Here is a 27464-nt window from a genome sequence, read left to right on the forward strand (position 1 = left end):
CTGCAAAAGTAGTACGGGTATTGTCAAACCTACCAGTGACATTGACGACAGTCTCCATGCACGAGGAGGCACGGTGGCACAGTGGTTATCACTGCTGTCTCACGGCGCCGTGGACCAGGGTTCGACACTGGACTCGGGTTATTGCTTGTGTGGAGTTTGCACATTCTCCCGGTGGTCTGCGTGGGGCTCGTCCCACAACCCAAATTTATTTAGGATGGATGGATTTTACACACTAAATTGCCCCTGAATTGTAAAGTATTAATAATAATTCAGTTCGGTGCAATTATCGGAGTTGACCAGCAAGGTTTTTCTTTTGATTGTTCGACACATTGTTGCATCATTCATGCTATGTTCGTCACATTTATCTGGAGTTTTGTATTGGGCTTCTTTTGCTGTCTGTGGAAGATTACCAAAATAATTGGGAACAGATTGTGTATTTGGACCGTCTCAGTCATCATTGCATGTTGAATATGGCTGGCTACTCTGGTTACATTTTTACCAACCCTTCAGCCTCCAAATTCCGTATTCCGTTAAGGCCGATGCGCTCTGTGACCAGAGCCTAGTGTCATCACTTCCTGTGTAAATATTATGACAAGAGTTTTACTGCTCTTGGAGCCCCACAGTGCCCACTGTTTATTTACTAACTATCTGCTGCCTTGTGAACATCTCTCTCCCTTGTTGATGTTGCTGTCGTTCCTCTTTGATCTCATGCAGATGATTGCGTGTGTGCTGGAGTTACTGTGCAATCTAATGCCAGATCTCTGCTTTCTTCCCAATCTGTTTTTCAGGACCAGCTTTCTCTTCTGTGTAACAATCGTGTCTGACTTATTCTGAATGAAGTTCCCATGCCAGCTGCTTCTGCACCTTCACTTCTCCATTCACTCTGCCATGTAGTTCTATTTTTTGATCACGTAAATTAACCATCTCTGTTTGTGCCTGTACCATTCTCAGTACATTGAGTTTGCAGTAGTGTTGTTCATGGGAACATCTTTACGATAACTATACAAGACATGGATAGAGCAGGGGCAGGAATGGTTGTGGAAGGTGCCGGAGTTTAGATATTTCAGTAAGCTCAGGGAAGGTGGTAAAAGAGGGGGAGGGGTGGCATTGTTAGTCAAGGACAGGGTTACGGTGGCAGAAAGGACGTTTGATGAGGACTCGTCTACTGAGGTAGTATGGGCTGAGGTTAGAAATAGGAGAGGAGAGGTCACGCTGTTAGGGGTTTTCTATACGCCTCCGAAAAGTTACAGGGATGTAGAGGAAAGGATTGCAAAGATGATTCTGGATAGGAGCGAAAGCAACAGGGTAGTTGTTATGGGGGAACTTTAACTTTCCAAATATTGACTGGAAACGCTATAGTTCGAGTACTTTAGATGGGTCCGTTTTTGTTCAATGTGTGCAGGAGGGTTTCCTGACACAGTATGTAGATAGGCCAATGAGAGGCGAGGCCATATTGGATTTGGTACTGGGTAATGAACCAGGACAGGTGTTAGATTTGGAGGTAGGTGAGCACTTTGGTGACAGTGACCACAATTCGATTACGTTTACTTTAGTGATGGAAAGGGATAGGTATATACCGCAGGGCAAGAGTTATATCTGGGGGAAAGGCAATTATGATGCGATGAGGCAAGACTTAGGATGCATCGGATGGAGAGGAAAACTGCAGGGGATGGGCACAATGGAAATGTGTAGCTTGTTCAAGGAACAGCTACTGCGTGTCCTTGATAAGTATGTACCTGTCATGCAGGGAGGATGTGGTCGAGCGAGGGAACCGTGGTTTACTAAAGCAGTTGAAACACTTGTCAAGAGGAAGAAGGAGGCTTATGTAAAGATGAGACATGAAGGTGCAGTTAGGGCACTTGAGAGTTACAAGTTAGCTAGGAAGGCCCTAAAGAGAGAGCTAAGAAGAGGCAGGAGGGGACAGGAGGAGCCTTTGGCAGGCAGGATCAAGGATAACTCTAAAGCTTTCTATAGATATGTCAGGAATAAAAGAATGACTAGGGTAAGAGTAGGGCCAGTCAAGGACAGTAGTGGGAAGCTGTGCGTGGAGTCAGAGGAGATAAGAGAGGTGGTAAATAAATATTTTTCGTCAGTATTCACACAGGAAAAAGACAAAGTTATCGAGGAGAATACTGAGATTCAGGCTACTAGACTAGAAGGGCTTGAGGTTCATAAGGAGGAGGTGTTAGCAATTCTGGAAAGTGTGAAAATAGATAAGTCCCCTGGGCCGGATGGGATTTATCTTAGGATTCTCTGGGAAGCTAGGGAGGAGATTGCTGAGCCTTTGGCTTTGATCTTTAAGTCATCTTTGTCTACAGGAATAGTGCCAGAAGACTGGAGGATAGCAAATGTTGTCCTCTTGTTCAAGAGGGGGAATAGAGACAACCCCAGTAACTATAGACCAGCGAGCCTTACTTCTGTTGTGGGCAAAGTCTTGGAAAGGTTTATAAGAGATAGGATGTATAATCATCTGGATAGGAATAATTTGATTAGAGATAGTCAACACGGTTTTGTGAAGGGTAGGTCGTGCCTCACAAACCTTACTGAGTTCTTTGAGAAGATGACCAAACAGGTGGATGAGGGTAAAGCAGTTCATGTGGTGTATATGGATTTCAGTAAAGCGTTTGATAAGTTTCCCCATGGTAGGCTCCTGCAGAAAATACGGAGGCATGTGATTCAGGGTGATTTAGCAGTTTGGATCAGAAATTGGCTAGCTGGAAGAAGACAAAGGGTGGTGGTTGATGGGAAATGTTCAGACTGGACACCAATTACTAGTGGTGTACCACAAGGATCTGTTTTGGGGCCACTGCTGCTTGTCATTTTTAAAATGAATGAAAATCGTTTATTGTCACAAGTAGTCTTCAAATGAAGTTACTGTGAAAATCCCCTAGTCACCACATTCTGTCGCCTGTTCGGGGAGGCTGTTACGGAAATGACCTGGAGGAGGGCGGAGAAGGATGGGTGAGTAAATTTGCAGATGACACTAAAGTCGGTGGAGTTGTGGACAGTGCGGAAGGATGTTACAAGTTACAGAGGGACATAGATAAGCTGCAGCGCTGGGCTGAAAGGTGGCAAATGGAGTTTAATGCAGAAAAGTGCGAGGTGATTCATTTTGGAAGGAATAACAGGAAGACAGAGTACTGGGCTAATGGTAAGATTCTTGGCAGTGTGGATGAGCATAGAGATCTCGGTGTCCATGTACATAGATCCCTGAAAGTTGCCATTCAGGTTGAGAGGGTTGTTAAGAAGGTGTATGGTGTGTTAGCTTTTATTGGTAGAGGGATTGAGTTTCGGAGCCATGAGGTCATGTTGCAGCTGTACAAAACTCTGGTGCGGCCGCATTTGGAGTATTGCGTGCAATTCTGGTCGCCACATTATAGGAAGGATGTGGAAGCATTGAAAAGGGTGCAGAGGAGATTTACCAGAATGTTGCCTGGTATGGAGGGAAGATCTTATGAGGAAAGTATGAGGGACTTGAGGCTGTTTTCGTTAGAGAGAAGAAGGTTAAGAGGTGACTTAATTGAGGCATACAAGATGATCCGAGGATTGGATAGGGTGGACAGTGAGAGCCTTTTTCCTCGAATGGTGATGTCTACCACGAGGGGACATAGCTTTAAATTGAGGGGAGATAGATATAGGACAGATGTCAGAGGTAGGTTCTTTAGTCAGAGAGTAGCAAGGGTGTGGAATGCCCTGCCTGCAACAGTAGTGGACTCGCCAACACTAAGGGCATTCAAATGGTCATTGGATCGACATATGGACGATAAGGGAATAGTGTAGATGAGCTTTAGATGGTTTCACAGGTCGGCGCAACATTGAGGGCCGAAGGGCCTGTACTGCGCTGTAATGTTCTATGTTCTATATTCTATATCTTGCTTAAATACTTTTGTGCCTTCCAAGTAATGACACTTTCAATTCATTTTGATTTTCCTCTGAAAGTTTGCTCAATATTCTATCTCAATTTTGTAATTTGTCGTTTATGTCCAATTTACTTTGAGCTGTGCCAGATTCAGAATTGTCTTGATGTACCTATTCTCCCGAAGTTACAGCGACCAACACTTCTCATTCTTTCCATCTGTGTCAAAATACATGTTTTGCATCGTAACCTGACATCGTAAGTCCATCTTCGATCTGGCATTGTTAGCAATCAATTGCTTCGCTCTGTTTGCTTTCTATCTGATACGGTCCACTAATGGTTCCTCGAAAACGGGAATGTGTAACACAGGTGCTGGTTTGATTACCACCTGTGGTTTACCTATCACTTCACCTGTGCAGTCTATTTCAATTGTATCCTTATGTATTCTCGGTCAATAAGAAGGTCAATGTCGTTTTTATTGAGCTGCTCTCACCCTCAAATCCCCCCCCTCCCCGCCTGGAACCTCATGCATTACCCGCAAAGTGTCTTTGCTGCTATCCACCGGTAATAATATGTGACGAACTTCTGCCCATTTGCTATAAGCTTGAATATGTAAAAATCCCCATTTTCTCATTAATGAATTATTTCTAATGTAATGGCATTCTGATATTCATCCAAAGAACAAATAAAAAAAAGGAAATTGCAGCACCGGAACAGGCCCATTGGCACTCCAAGCCTGCACTGACCATGTTGCCCACCTGTATTGAAACCCGCTACCTTCCGTGGACATATCCCTGTATTCGCATCCTATTCTAGTATTTGTGAAGACGCCCATAAACGTCACTCGCGTATCTGTTTCCACTCCCTCTCCAGGCAGAGAGTTCCAGGCTCCCACCACTCTCTGTGTAACAAACATTACTCGTACATCTTCTTGAAATCTGCCCCTCGTACCTTCAACCCATGCCCCCCCTAGAAATTGACTGTTCCACCCTGGGAAAATGCTTCTGACTATCCGCTCTGTCCATGCATCCCATAATCGTGTAAACTTCTATCACGTCGCCTCTCAACCTCTCTCATTTCACTGAAAATAAACCAAGTTTCTCCAAACTCTCCTCACAGCTGATGCTCTCCATACCAGGCAACGTCGGGTAATATTTTCTGTAACCTCTGCAAAGTCTCCACATTTTTCTGGTTGTGAGGCGACCAGTATCCACGCAATATTCCAAGTGTGGCCAAACTAAGGTTCAATAAAGCTGCAACATGATTTGTCAACTTTTAAACTCAATTTCCTGGTCGATGAAGGCCAGCATGCCGTATGCCTTCTGGACTTCCTTCTCCACCCGCGTTTCCATTTTCAGGGACCTGTGCAACTGTACAGCCAGATTCTTCTGACTATCAACATCTTAAGGTTCTGCCATTTGCTGTATATTTCCGATCTCTATTTGACCTTCCAAAATGCATTACCTCACTTTCATTCTGATTAAAATCTATTTGCCATCTCTCTGCCAAAGTCTCTAACCGATCTACATTCTTCTCTATCCTCTGGCGGTCCTCATCGCTATCCACAATTCCACCAGCCTTTGAGTCATCCACAAAGTTACTAAGCAGACCAGTTACATTTTCTTCCAAATCATTTAGATATATTACAAACAGGAAGGGCCCCAGCACTGAACCCTGAGGAACCCCACTGGGCATAGCCTGCCATTTAGAAACGCACCCTTCCACTGCCACCCTCTGCCTACTAGATCCATCTTGCCAGCTCATCTCTGATCCAGTGTGACTTCACCTCCTGTACCAGAATGCCGTGAGGGACCTTGTGAATGGTCTTACTTAAGTCCATGTAGAGAACATCCACTGCCCTATCCTCATCAATCGTCTTTGTCACTTCCTCGAAAACCTCGATGACGTTTTTGACACACGACCTCCCCTTCACAAAACCATGCTGCCTCTCGCCAATATGTCCATTTAGTTCCAAGTGGGAGTAAATCCTGTCTGGAAGAATCCTCACCATTTTTTCCTCCAGCACTGATGTAAGGCTCACCGGCCTGTAATTAGCTGCATTATACTTGCTACTCTTCTTAAACAAAGGAACAACATTGGCAATTCTCCAATCCTCTTGGACCTCTCCTGCAGCCAGTGAAGATACAAAGATTTTTCTCAAAGGCCCAGCAATTTCTTCCCTTGCCTCTCTCAGTATTCTATGGTATGTCCCATCAGGCCCTGGGGACGTGTCTACCTTCATGTTTTTCAACACCCCGAATACCTCCTCCAACTTGACCTCAACATGACCCATACTATCTACACACAGACCCCAGACTCATCATCGAAAGATTCCTTCTCTTTTGTGAATACTGACACAAAGTACTAATTTGATACATCGCCCATTTCCTGTGGCTTCAGGCATGGATTCCATCCGCTATCAGTGAGTGGGCCAACCCTCTCACTGGCTACCCTCTTGCTCTTTATATATGTATGACCAGCCTTCGTATTTTCCTTGACACTGCTGGCCGATGACTTTTCGTGACCCTTTTTAGTGTTCCTGACTCATTGCGTAAGTTTCTTTCCACTTTCCTTGTATTCTGCACTTGCTTTGTACGTTCCCAGCATCCCAGCCGTGACAAGTTCTTCCTTTTTCATTTTGACTCAGCAAACAATATCTCTCATTATCCAAAGTTTCCAAACTTGCCAAACTTATCCTTCATCCTTAAAGGAACTTGCCGGTCTTGAATTCCAATCATTTGAGTTCATTCTTTATTGTACAACGTCTTTAGTTCTGAATCTCTTTGTTGTAATTCAACTTGCTCGAACTGAAGGCGACGTCTGCTTCATCTGATGTCTCCCGAATGGCACTTTAAGTGTACCGAGTTCACATGGACTGTCATGGTTCAAAAATACAGACCATTATCATCTTCTTAGGGGCAGTTGGAATGAGCAACAAATCGTGTCGAGCCAGCCTCGCCCACATGCCACAAAAATTAATATTAATTATGAATGATCAAAACTGTAAAGGATGAGGTATCCACACTTCAATTTGGCAACTGAACAAAACAGAATTAGTTGCCTCCACGTAGTGAGAGAAGTGCGAGTTCCAGAGGCACAGATAATATTGGGTTCAGTCTTCCATGGACTTAGATGTGGTGCCCTTGCTTTGAAATAGCAACATTATCTTACCCCCGCCATTTCAGACAATATACAAAGCTAAGCGTAGCAATGATACACCAGTCAGTTCAATTTGACGTGCAAACTTCTAGAATCAAGAAGTCGAGGCGGAATTAGTCCCATGGACACATGTGGTTGACTTATGCAGGCATGGAATTCATTCGGGAAGACAGGTTTTACAAGCTGGCTAAAGTTTTTCCAAGACTTATACCAGAGATGATATAATAAAACAATGCTCTTGCTGTCCTTGTCGGCCAACGTAAACAGTACTGTTTTACATTCTCACCACTAGTCCAGCATCAGAAAGGTGTTATCGATTTTACTTCCTTCCTTTGCAGCGGTGGCTTATATCCCAGTTACACAATTATGACGCAATGCAATTTTCATTAAAAGCCTCAGACGAGACTAAAAATACACAAAGTGAGAATGCTGGTTGTTTTACACGGTCTGAATGCGGAAAGCAGGTTGGCAAGTCCCTTGCCAAAGTCCAATTGTGTATTTATTCAGGGTTGGCAGCCTGCAGACTGATGTTAGATAGTTCAGTTGCCAAGTAGAGGTGACTTCCACAATGCGATGGGCAGGAATTGATCACATATTGCTACCAGCGCGGGTCAGTACGTTCAGAAATTCCCGGTGCACAAGTGTGGAGGAGCTTTGTGCGAGCGTGTAGGAGGGGGTGGGGGCAAGCAATCCCCTGGAGCCAATCCTGGCGCTTTGTTGATGAAAGGTGGGAGACTAAGCGGTGCAGCAACATTACAAGTTGTATGTTGCTGGTTTCAAGCCAGGGTGGAGGGGAGGGGGGGGGGGGGGGGGGGGGGCTGTAAAGCAAGTTACTCCCACTTCTCCAACCTGGATTGGAGAAAGGATGCTCATTTCACAACCTGCAATGTTGTATTTGATATACTTTCAATCGGAAATAATTTCAAAATGGGTTTCATGTTCCTTTGCTTTTGTAGACAGGTTGTCTGCGGTACCCGAGTTCGGCCTTAGTAATGGTCGCAGCATTTGTACAATTCCTTTCAATTGATCTCTGCAGTCACACGGTTAATTATACATTTCCGAGAGTTAATTGTGGTGCATGTATCTCTGAGCACGCTCCACACTATATGGATGTGAAGTTGGAGACAGGCGAGGCTCAGCGCCCCCCGTGGAGGCTGGACACCGACCTCCTGGCCGACAGCGCCTTCTGTCAAAAAACATCGCGGGCCGTAGGCGACTACGTTAGTAACAACCAAAACGGGGAGGTCTCACCCTCCACGTCCTGGCAGGCACTGAAGTCCGTGATTAGAGGAGAGATCATAGCCTACAAGGCAAGCAAAGATAGGGAAGAGAGGGTGGCCAGGCAACAACTGGTGAACTCCATCCTGGAAGTCGACAGAAAATACTCCGAAGCCCCGACTGTCGAGATGCTGGCGGAGACAAAAAAGCTGCAAATGGACTTTAACCCGCTATCCACTAGGAAAGCAGTGTACCAACTCCGCCAGACATGGGGGACCTTCTACGAACACAGAGACAGGCGGGCCGCCTATTGGCTCACCAGCTGAGAAAGCAGGCAGCCACAAGGGAAATAGTGCAGGTAAAGGATAACCGACGCAGACTGGTAACAGAGCCAAAGGAGGTCAATCGGACATTTGAGACCTTCTACCGGGTACTGCACGCCTCCGAGCCCCTCAACGGGGGCGCGGGGATCAAACAGTTCCTAGATGGACTGGAACTACCAGTTGTGGGGGAAGACAGACGGGGGGAGCTGGAGACACCAGTACACCTGGGAGAAATCATGGAGAGCATCAGCTCCATGCAGGCGGGGAAGGCACCGGGACCCGACGGGTTCCCGGCAGACTTCTACAAAAGTCGCAGCAGTCCTGGCCCCACACGTCAGGGACAGTGACCACAATTCGGTGACGTTTACGTTAAGGATGGAAAGGGATAAGTATACACCGCAGGGCAAGAGTTATAGCTGGGGGAAGGGAAATTATGATGCCATTAGACGTGACTTGGGGGGGATAAGGTGGAGAAGTAGGCTGCAAGTTTTGGACACACTGGATAAGTGGAGCTTGTTCAAGGATCAGCTACTGCGTGTTCTTGATAAGTATGTACCGGTCAGGCAGGGAGGAAGGTGCCGAGCGAGGGAACCGTGGTTTACCAAAGAAGTGGAATCTCTTGTTAAGAGGAAGAAGGAGGCCTATGTGAAGATGAGGTGTGAAGTTTCAGTTGGGGCGATGGATAGTTACAAGGTAGCGAGGAAGGATCTAAAGAGAGAGCTAAGACGAGCAAGGAGGGGACATGAGAAGTATTTGGCAGGAAGGATCAAGGAAAACCCAAAAGCTTTCTATAGGTATGTCAGGAATAAGCGAATGACTAGGGACAGAGTAGGACCAGTCAAGGACAGGGATGGAAAGTTGTGTGTAGAGTCTGAAGAGATAGGCGAGATACTAAATGAATATTTTTCGTCAGTATTCACTCAGGAAAAAGATAATGTTGTGGAGGAGAATGCTGAGCTCCAGGTAAATAGATTAGATGGCATTGAGGTACGTAGGGAAGAGGTGTTGGCAATTCTGGACAGACTGAAAATAGATAAGTCCCCGGGACCTGATGGGATTTATCCTAGGATTCTCTGGGAGGCCAGGGAAGAGATTGCTGGACCATTGGCTTTGATTTTTATGTCATCATTGGATACAGGAATAGTGCCAGAGGACTGGAGGATAGCAAATGTGGTCCCTTTGTTCAAAAAGGGGAGCACAGACAACCCCGGCAACTATAGACCGGTGAGCCTCACGTCTGTAGTGGGTAAAGTCTTGGAGGGGATTATAAGAGACAAGATTTATAATCATCTAGATAGGAATAATATGATCAGGGATAGTCAGCATGGCTTTGTGAAGGGTAGGTCATGCCTCACAAACCTTATCGAGTTCTTTGAGAAGGTGACTGAACAGGTAGACGAGGGTAGAGCAGTTGATGTGGTGTATATGGATTTCAGCAAAGCGTTTGATAAGGTTCCCCACGGTAGGCTATTGCAGAAAATACGGAGGCTGGGGATTGAGGGTGATTTAGAGATGTGGATCAGAAATTGGCGAGCTGAAAGAAGACAGAGGGTGGTGGTTAATGGGAAATGTTCAGAATGGAGTTCTGTCACAAGTGGAGTACCACAAGGATCTGTTCTGGGGCCGTTGCTGTTTGTCATTTTTATCAATGACCTAGAGGAAGGCGCAGAAGGGTGGGTGAGTAAATTTGCAGACGATACTAAAGTCGGTGGTGTTGTCGATAGTGTGGAAGGAAGTAGCAGGTTACAGAGGGATATAGATAAGCTGCAGTGCTGGGCTGAGATGTGGCAAATGGAGTTTAATGTAGAGAAGTGTGAGGTGATTCACTTTGGAAGGAAAAACAGGAATGTGGAATATTTGGCTAATGGAAAAGTTCTTGAAAGTGTGGATGAGCAGAGTGATCTAGGTGTCCAAGTACATAGATCTCTGAAAGTTGCCACCCAGGTTGATAGGGTGGTGAAGAAGGCCTATGGAGTGTTGGCCTTTATTGGTAGAGGGATTGAGTTCCGGAGTCAGGAGGTCATGTTGCAGCTGTACAGAACTCTGGTACGGCCGCATTTGCAGTATTGCGTACAGTTCTGGTCACCGCATTATAGGAAGGACGTGGAGGCTTTGGAGCAGGTGCAGAGGAGATTTACCAGGATGTTGCCTGGTATGGAGGGAAAATCTTATGAGGAAAGGCTGATGGACTTGAGGTTGTTTTCGTTAGAGAGAAGAAGGTTAAGAGGAGACTTAATAGAGGCATACAAAATGATCAGAGGGATAGATAGGGTGGACAGTGAGAGCCTTCTCCCGCGGATGGAAATGGCTGGCACGAGGGGACATAGCCTTAAACTAAGGGGTAATAGATATAGGACAGAGGTCAGGGGTAGGTTCTTTACGCAAAGAGTAGTGAGGCCGTGGAATGCCCTACCTGCTACAGTAGTGAACTCGCCAACATTGAGGGCATTTAAAAGTTTATTGGATAAACATATGGATGATAATGGTATAGTGTAGGTTAGATGGCTTTTGTTTCGGTGCAACATCGTGGGCCGAAGGGCCTGTACTGCGCTGTATTGTTCTATGTTCTATGTTCTATGCTCGTGGACTCACTGGCAAGGGGCACCCTGCACCCCACGCTAGCGGAAGCCACAATTTCACTGATACCCAAAAAAGATAAAGACCTGACGGAATGCGGATCATACAGACCTATTTCACTGCTGAATGTGGATGCGAAGATACTCGCAAATGTCCTGGCCAAAAGGCTGAAGGGCTGTGTACCAGAGGTGGTCACAGAGGACCAAACCAGCTTTGTCACGGGTAGGCAGCTCACAGCGAACATCAGGAGGCTGCTGAACATAATAATAGAGAACACCAGAGGCAACCGTCTTCCTGGACGCAGGAAAGGCCTTTGACAGAGTCGAATAGAAATACCTCCTCGAGGTACTGGAATGGTTTGGGCTTGGAGCGGCGATCACCGCCTGGGTGAGGTTCCTGTCCAACGCTCCCGAAGCGAGCGTCCGAACTAACACCACCAGCTCTGAATACTTCCAGCTGCAGAGAGGAACAAGACAGGGCTGCCCCCTGTCCCCAATCTTGTTCGTGCTAACAACCAAACCCCTGGCGATAGCCTTGCGGGCCGCGAAAAGTTGGAAGGAAATCCGGAAAGGAGACAGAGAGCACAGAATCTCACTCTATGCACATGACTTGCTCCTCTATGTCTCGAAGCAAGCCTACTACTCCACCTTCAAGGAACTATGAAACTGCACCCCTAAATCTCTTTGTTCGGTACCTCTCCTCATCTCCCTCGCATTTACTGAGTAGGTCCTGCCCTGATTGGATCCACCAAAAGGCATCACCCCACATTTATGCAGATAACTCGCACTTAACTCGTCTCACCAAATATTTGCTCATGCCTGTATTTTTCCGTTTGTGACAGTGTGCTCATAATTTAACTCTGTCCCCTTTCCACTCCTACTTTCAAGTGGAACAAAACCCTTCTGTGATCAGGTTACCATGACTGCACCCAACATTAAGTTGTGGCATTAAAAAAACATGTGACATAGCTCCAAGACTATTCCCTTGATCTAATATTGTCTCACCAAGTCTCATCAAGATGGCACTGGAGCTCTCTGCGAGCTCTCCCAAACAGATCCACTTTTTACTTAATGATCTGTTGAGCTGCTCGCAGAAAAATACTTTTCACTGTACCTCGGTACATGTGACAATAAACAAATCCAATCCAATCCAATCCAATATTGTATGCTGCGGTATTATACCCAGAGCGGATGTTATTTTCCGACAAAACAAAATCCAAGAGATAAACTTGACCAACAGCCCGCCACTCCCTGTTTTCGCATTGAAAAACCAGAGGAAACAAGCAGATCTTAGCAGCGTCGACTTACAGTCACACTTTTGGAATTGAAACAAGACAAAGATTTTGTCACAAGAATAAATCATAACCACAGAAGAACGCATTTACACAATTAAATAGTCTCATATATAGCAAGTAAAAAAACAGTAACATTCCCACTGCTCAAATACATTACGATTTTAATGGTATGCAACAGCTTACTTCGCCCTGATGTGCAAATCTAAGAACATCTGCAATATTGATTTCTGAAACCCAATTTTCTTTTCAATTTTTTGGATGGAGATTTCAGACTTTGCATGTTCAAAACAGAAACTGTTTTATATTCACAAAATCATCAACAAGTCAACTCAACACCTCTACTTGGGTATCATATTTCCCAATCATCTTCGATTCCATTGTCTCTGAAGGCTGTTGAACTCAGTATTTCCAAATGAAGGCGATCATCTTTGTTTTCCTATGCCGCCACTTTAGGGTGCAATGAAAGTGAATAAACATTTCATGTTTGACTCTTTCTACACAGAATCATAGAATCCCTACAGTACAGAAGGAAACCAATTGACCTATCGAATCTGCACCAGCCGCTGGAAAGAACACCCGACTTAAGCCCACTCCTCCACTCTGTCTCCGTCACTATACCAAACATTTTGGACACCGAGGGTAATTTAGCGTGACCAATCCACCCGGCATGCACATATTAGTGGGGCGAAACCGCCGCACCCGGAGGAAAACAATGCAGTCACGGAGAGAAAGTGCAAACTCCACACAGTCACCCGAGGCCGGAATCGAACCTGGGTCCCTGGAGCTGTGAGGTAGCAGTGCTAACGATTGTGTCACTGTGACCCCAAGTTGATTTTCTACGAAATATTTTCAAGTTCACAATAATGTAGCTATCTATCTGTTCAGGCAAATATTTGAACTCCTCTTTATTTCTATACCTGCTCTACGATAGGTTCGTTGCAAATGCATGCAGTTAACACGTCCAATGTTTTGATTTCTTAATTGCCCCCGACAGGATGTCTTAACCAATATTTCTCGAGAATAATTGAAGCACGTATGCACAGCAAGCATTCTTCTCTGGATAATAAAATATTCCCCAAACACATAAACTATCCTCATACTAGACTAACAAAGGGAAGGATTCCAAATGTCTCCGAAGCCAAGTCATTGAACTATCCTGCTTTGTATTGTGTACGTGCAACCCACAGACTTCATCTAAATCACACAGGATCCATCTTTTATTCTCTATTCTTTTCCGTTTTTGGCCACAGCAAAGTCATCTTCTCGGGCTGAGCCCTATTAGCTATTTTTCTGCCCATCACACCAGAGCATGGATATCTCTTTGAAGTTTACAGCTGTCCTCCTCTTTCAACTGCTCGTTCATTCATTGGTGTCATTTGCTAACTTTCGGATCATGGCCCTTAGATTTAAGTCCAAGTTTTGAAATTAGAAATCCTTGGTTAAAGGTACTTATTTGGGTTGACACCTCAAGATGGTCCTTACATGTTTGGGTTGCCCCAAATCACTCTTTTTATTGTGCAACCATGCCTCTAATGTCTCTTACGATGGTGAATCAACATCCTGGGGAGTTACCATTGATCAGAAACTAAACTGTCCGAGCTGGTGGCTACCAGGGCAGCTCAAATGCCTGGAATAATAGGGGGAGCAACTCACCCCTTGTCCCCCACAAAAGCCTGTCCATCATCTCCAAGACACACGTCAGATCATAATGAAGCAAAAGCTTAACCGCTGCATTGCTTCGTTCCCCTTCTCAGTTGCTGCATGAGCGGTTAGCTCCTGATGTTTCAGTGGCCATTGTGTTTAAAGATGGAAATTGTTGCTTGTTTGGTCAGGGTCAGTTGCGGGAAGTTAGAATTGGTGCCATTCTGCCGTGAGACGCTCATTGCGAGCCAGGCGCATCCACGATCCGGAGCAGGTGGGACCTCGCGAGAGGAGAACAGGGCGTCGCAAGAGGTGAGAGTAATAAGTGGGGTACGAGAGCAAGAGACCGAAGGAGGCATGGGTGAGAGTAACCAAGAGGAAGAACAAGAGAGGAGCCAAGGACAGCACGATGCAGAGACCGAAGATGTGAATCCACAAGCTCTTGGGTCAGGTGAGATTATCTCTCACATTTCCTTGCTTGTCTCCTTCCACCCCGTGTTGCCTGCTCTTCCTCGTATCACAGCGCATGCTTACCATCGCAGTCCCTCCCCTTATTTGTACCTTATTACTTTAGAATGCCCCTTTTCTCCTCAATTTTCTCCTCAACTTGTCATTATTTTCAATGCCATTTCCTATCTTACACTTTATAACCTTCTGATCAATGCTCTGTTTTCCCACTGTCTCTTTTCAATTACCTCTGCCATTCCCCACGCAATCACTTCAGAATTATCCCTTTGCCTACTGTTTTGTCCCTCTGACTTCCGTTCTCTCTGTTACCTGCTACTCCCTTGTCTTTCAATTTGGGGCCCGCAGTTCTATGAAGAGAGGCAGCAACTATCAAATAAAGGAGATTGTTGCTGACATTCTCATATCAAAGAAAATGAAATCACTGGTGGGGCTAACCGTAATCAGAAGACACATTTTCATAGATGTCGGGAAGGAGGGACGGATTCGGAAGTGATCAGAAAGCTTATTTGACATTGCAAGATCGTGTATGATGGCCGGACTGTCTCATTCTATGCTTGAATGTGAGATAATAGAATGGTGATAAATCTATTTGACTATTCTGATTGAAATTATTCATTGAATAATCGAAGATGTGCAGGTGAATTACATTGACGTTGTTAAATTGTGCCCTTAGTATCCAGAAATCTGGAGTGGCTATGATCAAAGCACCGCATTTCGGGTTAAGTTGGAGGGGTTGGTCGAGGGAAACTGTTTTTTCAGAGGATTGGTGCAGACCTGATGGGTAGAATTTCCTCATCCTGCGCTCGAGGAATCATAGGGAATCTATGAATTAAGTGTCCATCTATTTTCTTGTTCACAACGAAAAAGAATAAAGAACAGCACAATATAGGAACAGAAACCAAAGATAAAATGCTGGAAAATCTCAGCAGGTCTGGCAGCATCTGTAGGGAGAGAGAATAGCTAGCGTTTCGAGTCCAGATGACCTTTATCAAAGCTCTGGTCATCTGGGCTCGAAAGATTAGCTCTTTTCTCTCCCGACAGATGCTGCCAGACCTGCTGAGATTTTCCAGCATTTTCTCTTGGTCTCAAATTCCAGCATCCGCAGCAATTTGATTTTATACAGTATAGGAACAGGCCCTTTGGCCCTCCAAGCCTGCAACGATTACCATGCCTGCCTAAACTAAAATCCTCTGCACTTCGAGAGCCCGTGCTTCGCTATTCGCATCCTATTCTTGTATTCAAAGATAACTCTTAAAAGTCGCTATTGTACCTGCTTCCACCAACTCCACTGGAAGCGAGTTCCAGGCACTCACCACCCTCTGTGTAAAAGACTGCGCCTCACAACTGAAAGCTATGTTCCCTGGTAATTAGCTTCTCCACCCTGGGAAAAAGCTTCTGACTATCCACTCTGTCCATGCCACTCATCATTTTATAAACTATTATCATGTCGCCCCACCAACTTCGTCGTTCCGGTAAAAATAATCTGAGTATATCCAACGTCTCCTCATAGCTAATACCTCCAGACCAGGCAACAGACTGATAAACCTCTGCTGCACTCCCGCCAAAGCTTCCACGTTCTTCTGGTATTGTGGCAACCAGAATCGTATGCAATATTCCAAGTATGGACCAACTAAGGTTCTATACAGCTGCAACATGACTTACCAATTTTAATATTCAATGCCCCGGCCGATATAGGCAAGAATGCCGTATGCCTTCTTGACTAACTTCTACACCGGCGTTTCCAATTTCAGTGATTTGTGGATTTATACACCCAGCTCTCTCTATGCCTGTCAATACTTTTGATCGTCTTGACATTTACTGTATCCTTCCCACCTATATTAGACCTTCCAACATGCATTACATCACGTATCCGGATTAAACGCCATCTGCCATGTCTCCGTCCAAGTCTCCAACCGATCTATATCCTGCTGCATCCTCTGACAATCCACATCACGATCTGCAATTCCACCAACACGTGTGTCGTCCGCAAACTTACCAATCAGACCTTTTACGTTTCCCTCCAAATATTTTTTTTACTACAAACAGCAAAGGTCCCAGCGGAACACCTGTAGTCCAAGCCGTTCATTCAGAAAAGCTCCCTTCCACTGCTACCCTCTTTTCTCTATGACCTAGGCAGTTCTGTATCCATGTTGCCAGCTCATCTCTGATCCCATGTACCTTCACATTTTGTACCAGTCTGCAATGGGAGATCTTGCGAAATGTTTCACAAGCTCTATGTAGACAATATCCACTTCCGTTCCTGCATGCAGTGCAATGGTTAAGGACCATGACATTACCGCGGAAATAGTACTGAAGACTTGTACTCCAAAATTTGCGGCTCGCCTAGCCAAGCTGTTCCAATACAGCTACAACACTGGCATCTATCCGGCAATGTGGAAAATTGCCCGAGCGTGTCCTGTACACATGAAACAGGACAAATTGCCAGCCAATTACCGCCCAATCAGTCCTCTCATCACCATCAGCAAAGTGATGGAAGGAGTCATCAACCGTGCAATCAAGCATCACTTTCCCGGCAATCACCTGCGCATGGACGCACAGTTTGGGTTCCGCCAGGGGGATTCAGCTTCTGACCTCATGGCAGCCCTGGGTCAAACATGGACAAAATAGCTGAATGCCAGAGGTGAGGTGCGAGTGACTGGCCTTATCATCGAGGCAGCTTTGACCGAATGTTGCCACGCTCGGTCAAAGCTGCCTCGATGATAAGGGCAGTCACTCGCACCTCAAGGAACCCGAGCTAAACTGGAATGAATGGGAATCAGGGGGAAACTGTCCCCTGGTTGGAGTCATACCCGGCACAAAGGAAGATAGTCGCGGTGATTGGAGTTCAACCAACTCAGTCCCCAACTTCTTCAGTTATTTCATCAATGACCTCTCTTCCATCATAACGTCAGAAGTGAGGATGTTTGCGCATGACTGCACAATGTTTAGCATGATTAGCGACTCTTCAGATAATGAATCAGTCCATGTCGAAATGCAGCAAGACTTGGAAAATATCTAGGCTTGGGATGACAATTGGAAAGTTACATTCGCGCCAACAAGTGCCAGTCAATGACCATCTCCTACAAGAGGGATTTAACCATAAGAGCAAATGCTGGAAAATCTCAGACAGTTTGTAAGCTTCGGTAAGGACAGAAAATAGCTAATGTTTCGAGTGATCCTTTGCGAAAGCGAAAAGGCGCAGAAAGTAAGAGATACTTATACTGTAGGGTGAGGGAACGAAAAATGAGCCATAGTCTCAGAAAGCAAAGGAAAGGCGGTTTGGCCTTTCACATCTTTTATTCTCTCGGTACTACCAGATGTACTCTTTTCCCTTGCTTTATGTGGCTGTGACTGATCGTTCATTCCGTCAACATACAGTATAAATATCTTCCACTTTCTAGGTCTTGTAGCTTTGACAAAGGGTCATCCGGTCTCGAAACGTCAGCTCTTTTCTCTTCTTTCAGATGTTGCCAGACCCGCTGATGTTTTCCTGCATGTTCTCTTTTGGTTTCAGATTTCAGCATCTGCAGTAAATTGCTTTTGTGTAGAGGGATCTAACCAACGCCCCTGTCATGATATACATCAGCGTATCATGGTGCAGTCACACACACACTGATGGACATGCAGTAGGACCAACCAGCATCCACAACATCGCAGCCAATCACCAGTGAGAGCACATGCACTGTAAAGACAGGGGACAGGAGAGTTCCTGCTCATCCTAGCAGCAGCCAGCTCAGAGCACAGAGCTCACAGCCTGCAACACAGACATTCACCATGTGCTGAGTGCCTCACCTAGGTAGTGATAGGACAGGGTCCACAGATAAGCTGGTAATGCAGGTACCCAAGCTTACAGTATGTTATTACAGCTGAGTTGTTAATAAAATAGAGTTACACCATCTCCAGCCGTGTTGACATGTTTGTATACCAGAACACCCAACACGACAGCCCCTTGACATTCAGTGGAATTGCCCTCACTGAATACCCCATAATAAACATCCCGGTGTTTACCATTGATCAGAAACTGGACTGTGATAGCCAGAATAGTAATGTGGCGACAAGGTCTTCTCAAAGGCTTGGAATCCTACTGCGAATAACTCACCTCCTGAAACCTCCCCCTCACCCCCACCAAAACCTATCCACCATCTACAAGGCACAATGTAGGTGTGCAATGGAATACTCTCCACATGCCTGGATGCGTGCAGCTCCAACAACGCTCGACACCATCCAAGACAAAGCAACCCCGCTTGATTGCCTCCCCTTCTGCCAATATTCAAACCCTCTACCACCGACCAACAGTGGCTGACGTATGTAGAATCCAGAAGGTGCACTGCAATAACTCACCAAGTTTCCTTTGACAACCCCTTCCAAACCAACGTCCATAACCATCTCCGAGGACACGAGCAGCGGATACTGGGACTCTTACCACCTGGAGGTTCCCGTCCAAGTCACTCACCACCCTGACTTGGAAATATATCACCGTTCCTTCATGGGCTTGGCAAACATCCTGGAAATCCCTCCCTCACAGCACAATTGGTGAACACCTTATGGATTGCAGCATTCAAGAAGGCAACCCACCACCATAATCTGAAGGCCAACTAGGAATCGGCACTATATGTTGCTGTTGCCTTTTTACCCTTCAGGTGAACCACAAGCTGTTTCTTATATTGACCAAATGACCACACAACCAGTATGTTAGCTCAAAAACACAGTTTATTAATAACACAGGACTTGTATCTGTATGCAATAATACACACGGCTCCGTTCTAAACTGCGCCTAATAACTAAAATGACCTTTACTTAACTTCGAGTGACCGGCACTGTGCGAGATAAGGCCTTTATCCGGGTCCACGTGGTCGGTTGGAAGTTGTTAGGTTCGTCTCAGCTGGGCTCATCCTTCAGGAAATGACCGTGGTTCCTTGAACTTGGTTGTTCTGCTACAGTTGGTCACGCACAGGCCGGTACCAAACGAGGCTGATCCTGAGTGCGCAGGGCTTTTTATCCTCGTCTCATTCGTGCCCTTTTGGACGGTCCTTACTCTAGGTCCAATGAATCGATAGGGGTTTGATCATCCTTATCGATCTTCGCCAATTCGGGGCGGATACCTCGATGGCTGGGCGGGTCCTTGCTATATTGTCCCAGGCACGTAGGCCTTTCCAAATAAGGGGGGCTGGCACTGGTTAGTCTGCTATCGTTGATGATTCTTAATGTGAATGCTACTGTATTGGGGAAAATGGTGATCGATCTTTAATGAACTAGGAGTTCCTTCCCAGGTCTGGTTTATTTGCACAATGCACAGAGGCTGTATACCTGTCTGTGTACCAAATTGACCACAATTCCCATAGTACTTTGCAGGTGGCCATTTCACATGGCTACATTGTGGTAACCAGGGATGCACACATAAAAAAACAAGCCTTGGGATTCTCCTTAATACATTTTGCCAATTATTTTCCATGACCTCCTTTAGACCTCCTGACTCCTTTTTTAAATTTTCTTCCTACTTTCTTTATATTCCTCAATGAATAAAAAGATCAATCACATTTCACTTGGTCAAGTTAGCGAGGCACGTACACCGCCTCGAAAAGCAATGTTGCCTCTCACTAATAAGTCAATTTGTTTCCAATGGCGGTGAATCCTGTTCCAAAGAAACTGTTCCAATAAGTTCCCTTCCACCAAGGTAAGGTTCACCGGCCTGTATTATCCTGGATCATGCTTGCCACCCATCTCAAGCGGACCACACCTGTAACCAATGGGGATAGAAAGATTTCTGACAAGGCCAGAGAAATATCCTCCCTTAGCAGTTTCACTATTCAGCGGTAAATCCCATTAGGCCCTAGGGACTTATTTACCTTCATGTTTTTCAAGACACCCAATACCTCCCAGGCTATCTTTATACCCTTCCCCAGACTCATCATTTACCAAGTCCTTCTGTTTGGCAAAAACTGATGCAAAGGCTCATCTGTTACCTCTCCAATTTCCTCTGGATCCACACATAGATTTCTTCCTCTGTCCTTGCGCAGCGCAATCATTTCCCTTGCTACCATCTTGCTCTAAATACCATTTAAAAACAACCCTTGGTATTTTCCTTAATCCTGTTTGGCAATTACTTTCCATGACGTCTTTTAGACCTCCTGACTCCTTGTTTAAGTTTCTTCCTACTTTCTTTATATTCCTCATAAGGAATTTGCCTATTCCCAGCCTTCTAGGTCTTACGAGTGCTTCATTTTACGTTTTGACGAGGCTCAGAATTTCTCTCGTTATCCAAGGTTCCCGAAACATCCCATAGTTATCCTTCATCCTCACAGTAACATGCGGTCCAGAACGCTCATCAACTGACATTTGAAAGACTCCAACATGTCAGATTTTGATGTACCCTCAAGCAACCGCCGCTAACTAAATTTTTAGTTCCGGTCTAATATTTTATAATTAGCTTTTTCTCTAATTAGCACCTTCACGCGAGGACTATTCTTCTCCTTTTCCACAAGTACCTTCATATTTCATAACTTATTGTCACCGTTCCCAAATGTTCCGCGACTGAAGCCTCGATCACCTGGCATGGCTCATTCCCCAATACGAAGTCCAGAACGCCCCTTCCCTTGTTGTACGATCTACATAATATTTCAAGAAAACCTCCTGGCTTGTCCTTCCAAATTCTGACCTATCCAAGCCCCTATCACTAAGTGAGTCTCAGTAAACATAGTGGAAGCTAAAATCATCAACCACAACAGCCCTGGTGCTTTAGCATCTTTCTTAAATGTGTTTGCATGTCTAACATATCTCCCGCTGGCTGTTGGGAGGCCTGCAGTAAACCCCCAACACAGTGATTGCACCCTTCCTATTGCTGAACTCCACCCATGTGGCTTCGCTCCATGCGCCCTCTGAGGTCTCCTCCCGCAGTACAGCTGTGATATTCTGCTCAACCAATAATGCAACTTCCCCACCCCTTTTGCATCCCCCTCTATCCCGCATTACACATCTAAATCCTGGAATGTTTAGCTATCAATCCTGTCCTTCTCTCAACAAGGTCTCAGTAAGAGCAACAATGCCATAGTTCCAAGCACTAATCCAAGCTCTAAGGACATCTGCCTTGCCTATTATACTTCTCGCAAATGCACGCCAGACCACCAGTCCTGTTGTGTTCAGCAACGTCTCCTTACCTGCTCAGTCTAACTGGCCTTGTTTACTAGTTCCCCATCAAATGATTCACCTCCTGACCTACTGCTTTGGCTCCAATCTCCCTGCCACATGACTTTAAACCTGCCAAAGTGACAGCAGCAAACCACCTGGCCATGATATTTGTGCCCCTCCAGCTTAGTTGCAACCCATCCTTCTTGTACAGCTCCCACCATTCCCGGAGAAAATCCCAATGATCTCCACATCTAACTGAGTGCTGAATTTGGTGCTTTTTGAGTGCTATAGTTAGAGTTTGGTGACCGAGGGAGTATAAGGCTTCATTTTTATCTAAAGTTTAGTCTTTCTTTTATTTAGTTAGTTAACTTAAAAGTTGCTGTTTGGTTTAGAAGAAGGTGAATTTTCAATCAGCTTTAAACAGGCTTCTACTTGTAGGCACTTGTAGCTGGAGCTTGTTAATTAGTTAATTGGATTAGGCCAGTTTTCAGAGGCTAGATTCACAGTATAAAAGTGATCCCCTACAGTGCAGACTTTGTTTGCACTGAGTGCTGAATTTGGTGCTTTTTGAGTGCTATAGTAAGAGTTTGGTGACCGAGGGAGTGCTGAATTTGGTGCTTTTTGAGTGCTATAGTAAGAGTTTGGTGACCGAGGGAGTGCTGAATTTGGTGCTTTTTGAGTGCTATAGTAAGTGTTTGGTGACCGAGGGAGTTAGGAGAGGAGGGAGTAAGTTGCTCCTTTCATTTTGTTTCCGACATTTCCGCAAAGAGTGCGAAGAGAGCCAGGAGTTTACAGGAAGTGTAGCTGACTGGGAGCAGAGTCGGAGGGCGGAGATCTAGTTAGTCCACACGGCAGCTATATTCTGTAAGGTAAGAGGGTTGGAGGCTAGGCCAGTTGCAGGCTCCTCCTGTAGGATGTGGGTGGTGAGGGATACCACTGGTGTCCCCGCTGACTATACCTGCGGGAAGTGCACCCAACTTCAGCTCCTCAAAGACCGTGTTAGGGAACTTCGGATCATCCGGGAGGCAGAGGGGGTGATTGAGGAGAGTTACAGGGAGGTAACCACACCCAAGGTACAGGACAAGAATAGCTGGGTTACAGACAGGGGGAAAAAAACAAACAGGCAGACAGTGCAGGGATCCCTCGTGGCCGTTCCCCTTCAAAACAAGTATACCGTTTTGGATGCTGTTGGGGGGGTGACCTAACGGGGGAAGGCCTAGCGGCCAGGTCTCTGGGTCTGACTCTGGGGCTCAAAAGGGAAGGGGGGAGAATAGAAAAGCAATAGTTGTAGGAGATTCAATGGTTAGGGGAATAGATAGGAGATTCTGTGGTCGCGAGCGAGACTCCCGGAAGGTATGTTGCCTCCCGGGTGCCAGGGCCAGGGATGTCTCGGATCGTGTCTTCAGGATCCTTAAGGGGGGGGTGAGCAACCAGAGGTCGTGGTGCACATTGGTACCAACGACATAGGTAGGAAAAGGGGTGTGGAGGTAATAAACAAGTTTCGGGAGTTAGGCTGGAAGTTAAAAGCCAGGACAGACAGAGTTGTCATCTCTGGTTTGTTGCCGGTGCCACGTGATAGCGAGGCTAGGAATAGGGAGAGAGTGCAGTTGAACACGTGGCTGCAGGAATGGTGTAGGAGGGAGGGCTTCAGGTATTTGGATAATTGGAGCGCATTCTGGGGAAGGTGGGACCTGTACAAGCAGGACAGGTTGCATCTGAACCAGAGGGGCACCAATATCCTGGGAGGGAGGTTTTCTAGTACTCTTTGGGAGGGTATAAACTAATTTGGCAGGGGAATGGGAACCGGATTTGTAGTCCAGCAACTAAGGTAGCCGATATTCAGGACGCCAAAGCATGTAATGAGGCAGTGGGGAAGGGAACACTTACAAAGGAGAGTACTTGCAGGCACGGAGATGGGTTGAAGTGTGTATACTTCAACGCAAGAAGCGTCAGGAATAAGATGGGTGAACTTAAGGCATGGATCTGTACTTGGGACTACGATGTGGTGGCCATCACGGAAACTTGGATAGAAGAGGGGCAGAAATGGTTGTTGGAGGTCCCTGGTTATAGATGTTTCAATAAGATTAGGGAGGGTGGTAAAAGAGGTGGGGGGGTGGCATTATTAATTAGAGATAGTATAACAGCTGCAGAAAGGCAGTTCATAGAACATAGAACATAGAAAATACAGCACAGAACAGGCCCTTCGGCCCACGATGTTGTGCCGAACCTTTGTCCTAGATTAATCATAGATTATCATTGAATTTACAGTGCAGAAGGAGGCCATTCGGCACTTTGAGTCTGCACCGGCTCTTGGAAAGAGCACCCTACCCAAACTCAACACCTCCACCCAACACCAAGGGCAATTTGGACATTAAGGGCAATTTATCATTGGCCAATTCACCTAACCCGCACATCTTTGGACTGTGGGAGGAAACCGGAGCACCCGGAGAAAACCCACGCAGACACGGGGAGGACTTGCAGACTCCGCACAGACAGTGACCCAAGCCGGGATCGAACCTGGGACCCTGGAGCTGTGAAGCAATTGTGCTATCCACAATGCTACCGTGCTGCCCTTGAGAACAAATAAATCTACACTATATCATTTTACCGTAATCCATGTACCTATCCAATAGCTGCTTGAAGGTCCCTAATGTTTCCGACTCAATTACTTCCACAGGCAGTGCATTCCATGCCCCCACTACTCTCTGGGTAAAGAACCTACCTCTGATATCCCTCCTATATCTTCCACCTTTCACCTTGAATTTATGTCCCCTTGTAATGGTTTGTTCCACCCGGGGAAAAAGTCTCTGACTGTCTACTCTATCTATTCCCCTGATCATCTTATAAACCTCTATCAAGTTGCCCCTCATCCTTCTCCGTTCTAATGAGAAAAGGCCTAGCACCCTCAACCTTTCCTCGTAAGACCTACTCTCCATTCCAGGCAACATCCTGGTAAATCTTCTTTGCACCTTTTCCAAAGCTTCCACATCCTTCCTAAAATGAGGCGACCAAAACTGTACACAATACTCCCAATGTGGCCTTACCAAGGTTTTGTACAGCTGCATCACCTCACGGCTCTTAAATTCAATCCCTCTGTTAATGAACGCGAGCACACAATAGGCCTTCTTCACAGCTCTATCCACTTGAGTGGCAACTTTCAAAGATGTATGAACATAGACCCCAAGATCTCTTTGCTCCTCCACATTGCCAAGAACTCTACCGTTAACCATGTATTCCGCATTCATATTTGTCCTTCCAAAATGGACAACCTCACACTTTTCAGGGTTAAACTCCATCTGCCACTTCTCAGCCCAGCTCTGCATCCTATCTATGTCTCTTTGCAGCCAACAACAGCCCTCCTTACTATCCACAACTCCACCAATCTTCGTATCGTCTGCAAATTTACTGACCCACCCTTCAACTCCCTCATCCAAGTCATTAATGAAAATTTGCCATCCACCACCACTCTCTGACTTCTATCGGTTAGCCAATTCGTTATCCAACTGGCCAAATTTCCCACTATCCCATGCCTCCTTACTTTCTGCATAAGCCTACCATGGGGAACTTTATCAAATGCCTTACTAAAATCCATGTACACTACATCCACTGCTTTACCTTCATCCACATGCTTGGTCACCTCCTCAAAGAATTCAATAAGATTTGTAAGGCAAGACCTACCCCTCACAAGGAGGTTGGAGGAGTATCACCCTATTGAGGTAGTATGGGTTGAAGTCAGAAATAGGAAAGGAGCAGTCACCTTGTTAGGAGTTTTCTATAGGCCCCCCAATAGTAGCAGAGATGTGGAGGAACAGATTGGGAAACAGATTTTGGAAAGGTGCAGAAGTCATAGGGTAGTAGTCATGGGCGACTTTAACTTCCCAAATATTGAGTGGAAACTCTTTAGATCAAATAGTTTGGATGGGGTGGTGTTTGTGCAGTGTGTCCAGGAAGCTTTTCTAACACAATATGTAGATTGTCCGACCAGAGGAGGGGCAATATTGGATTTAGTACTTGGTAATGAACCAGGGCAAGTGATAGATTTGTTAGTGGGGGAGCATTTTGGAGATAGTGACCACAATTCTGTGACTTTCACTTTAGTAATGGAGAGGGATAGGTACGTGCAACAGGGCAAGGTTTACAATTGGGGGAAGGGTAAATAAGATGTTGTCAGACAAGAATTGAAGTGCATAAGTTGGGAACATAGGCTGGCAGGGAAGGACACAAGTGAAATGTGGAACTTGTTCAAGGAACAGGTACTACGTGTCCTTGATATGTATGTCCCTGTCAGGCAGGGAAGAGATGGTCGAGTGAGGGAACCATGGTTGACAAGAGAGGTTGAATGTCTTGTTAAGAGGAAAAAGGAGACTTATGTAAGGCTGAGGAAACAAGGTTCAGACAGGGCATTGGAGGGATACAAGATAGCCAGGAGGGAACTGAAGAAAGGGATTAGGAGAGCTAAGAGAGGGCATGAACAATCTTTGGCGGGTAGGATCAAGGAAAACCCCAAGGCCTTTTACACATATGTGAGAAATATGAGAATGACTTGAGCGAGGGTAGGCCCGATCAAGGACAGTAGCGGGAGATTGTGTATTGAGTCTGAAGAGATAGGAGAGGTCTTGAACGAGTACTTTTCTTCTGTATTTACAATAGAGAGGGGCGATATTGTTGGTGAGGACAGTGTGAAGCAGATTAGTAAGCTCGAGGAAATACTTGTTAGGAAGGAAGATGTGTTGGGCATTTTGAAAAACTTGAGGATAGACAAGTCCCCCGGGCCTGACGGGATATATCCAAGGATTCTATGGGAAGCAAGAGATGAAATTGCAGAGCCGTTGGCAATGATCTTTTCGTCCTCACTGTCAACAGGGGTGGTACCAGGGGATTGGAGAGTGGCGAATGTCGTGCCCCTGTCAAAAAAGGGACTAGGGATAACCCTGGGAATTACAGGTCAGTTAGTCTTACTTCGGTGGTAGGCAAATTAATGGAAAGGGTACTGAAGGATAGGATTTCTGAGCATCTGGAAAGACACTGCTTGATTAGGGATAGTCAGCACGGATTTGTGAGGGGTAGGTCTTGCCTTACAAGTCTTATTGAATTCTTTGAGGAGGTGACCAAGCATGTGGATGAAGCAGTGGATGTAGTGTACATGGATTTTAGTAAGGCATTTGATAAAGTTCCCCATGGTAGGCTTACGCAGAAAGTAAGGAGGCATGGGATAGTGGGAAATTTGGCCAGTTGGATAACGAACTGGCTAACCGATAGAAGTCAAAGAGTGGTGCTGGATGGCAAATATTCAGCCTGGATCCCAGTTACCAGTGGCGTACCGCAGGGTCTGGGTCCTCTGCTGTTTGTGATTTTCATTAATGACTTGGATGAGGGAGTTGAAGGGTGGGTCAGTAAATTTGTCGGCGGTACGAAGATTGGTGGAGTTGTGCATAGTAAGGAGGGCTGTTGTCGGCTGCAAAGAGACATAGATAGGATGCAGAGCTGGGCTGAGAAGTGGCAGAAGGAGTTTAACCCTGAAAAGTGTGAGGTTGTCCATTTTGGAAGGACAAATATGAATGCGGAATACAGGGTTAACGGTAGAGTTCTTGGCAATGTGGAGGAGCAGAGAGATCTTGGGGTCTATGTTCATACATCTTTGAAAGTTGCCACTCAAGTGGATAGAGCTGTGAAGAAGGCCTATGGTGTGCTCGCGTTCATTAACAGAGGGATTGAATTTAAGAGCCGTGAGGTGATGATGCAGCTGTACAAAACTTTGGTAAGGCCACATTTGGAGTACTGTGTACAGTTCTGGTCGCCTCAT

At 45.8% G+C, this 27464-nt stretch overlaps 1 protein-coding gene across 1 annotated transcript in view; it reads left to right on the plus strand.

The window, feature by feature from the left end:
* LOC140402507 (equilibrative nucleobase transporter 1-like) overlaps window positions 1–27464 on the plus strand; it is a 104834-nt gene that overhangs the window by 45472 nt on the left and 31898 nt on the right. The window contains exon 8 of the mRNA XM_072490366.1: window positions 14260–14519. Coding sequence (XP_072346467.1) covers window positions 14260–14519 — 260 coding nt within the window. The remainder of the gene's footprint in view (window positions 1–14259; window positions 14520–27464) is intronic.

The sequence above is a fragment of the Scyliorhinus torazame genome, chromosome 25, assembly GCF_047496885.1.
Source record: "Scyliorhinus torazame isolate Kashiwa2021f chromosome 25, sScyTor2.1, whole genome shotgun sequence".
Classification (NCBI taxonomy): Eukaryota; Metazoa; Chordata; class Chondrichthyes; order Carcharhiniformes; family Scyliorhinidae; genus Scyliorhinus; species Scyliorhinus torazame.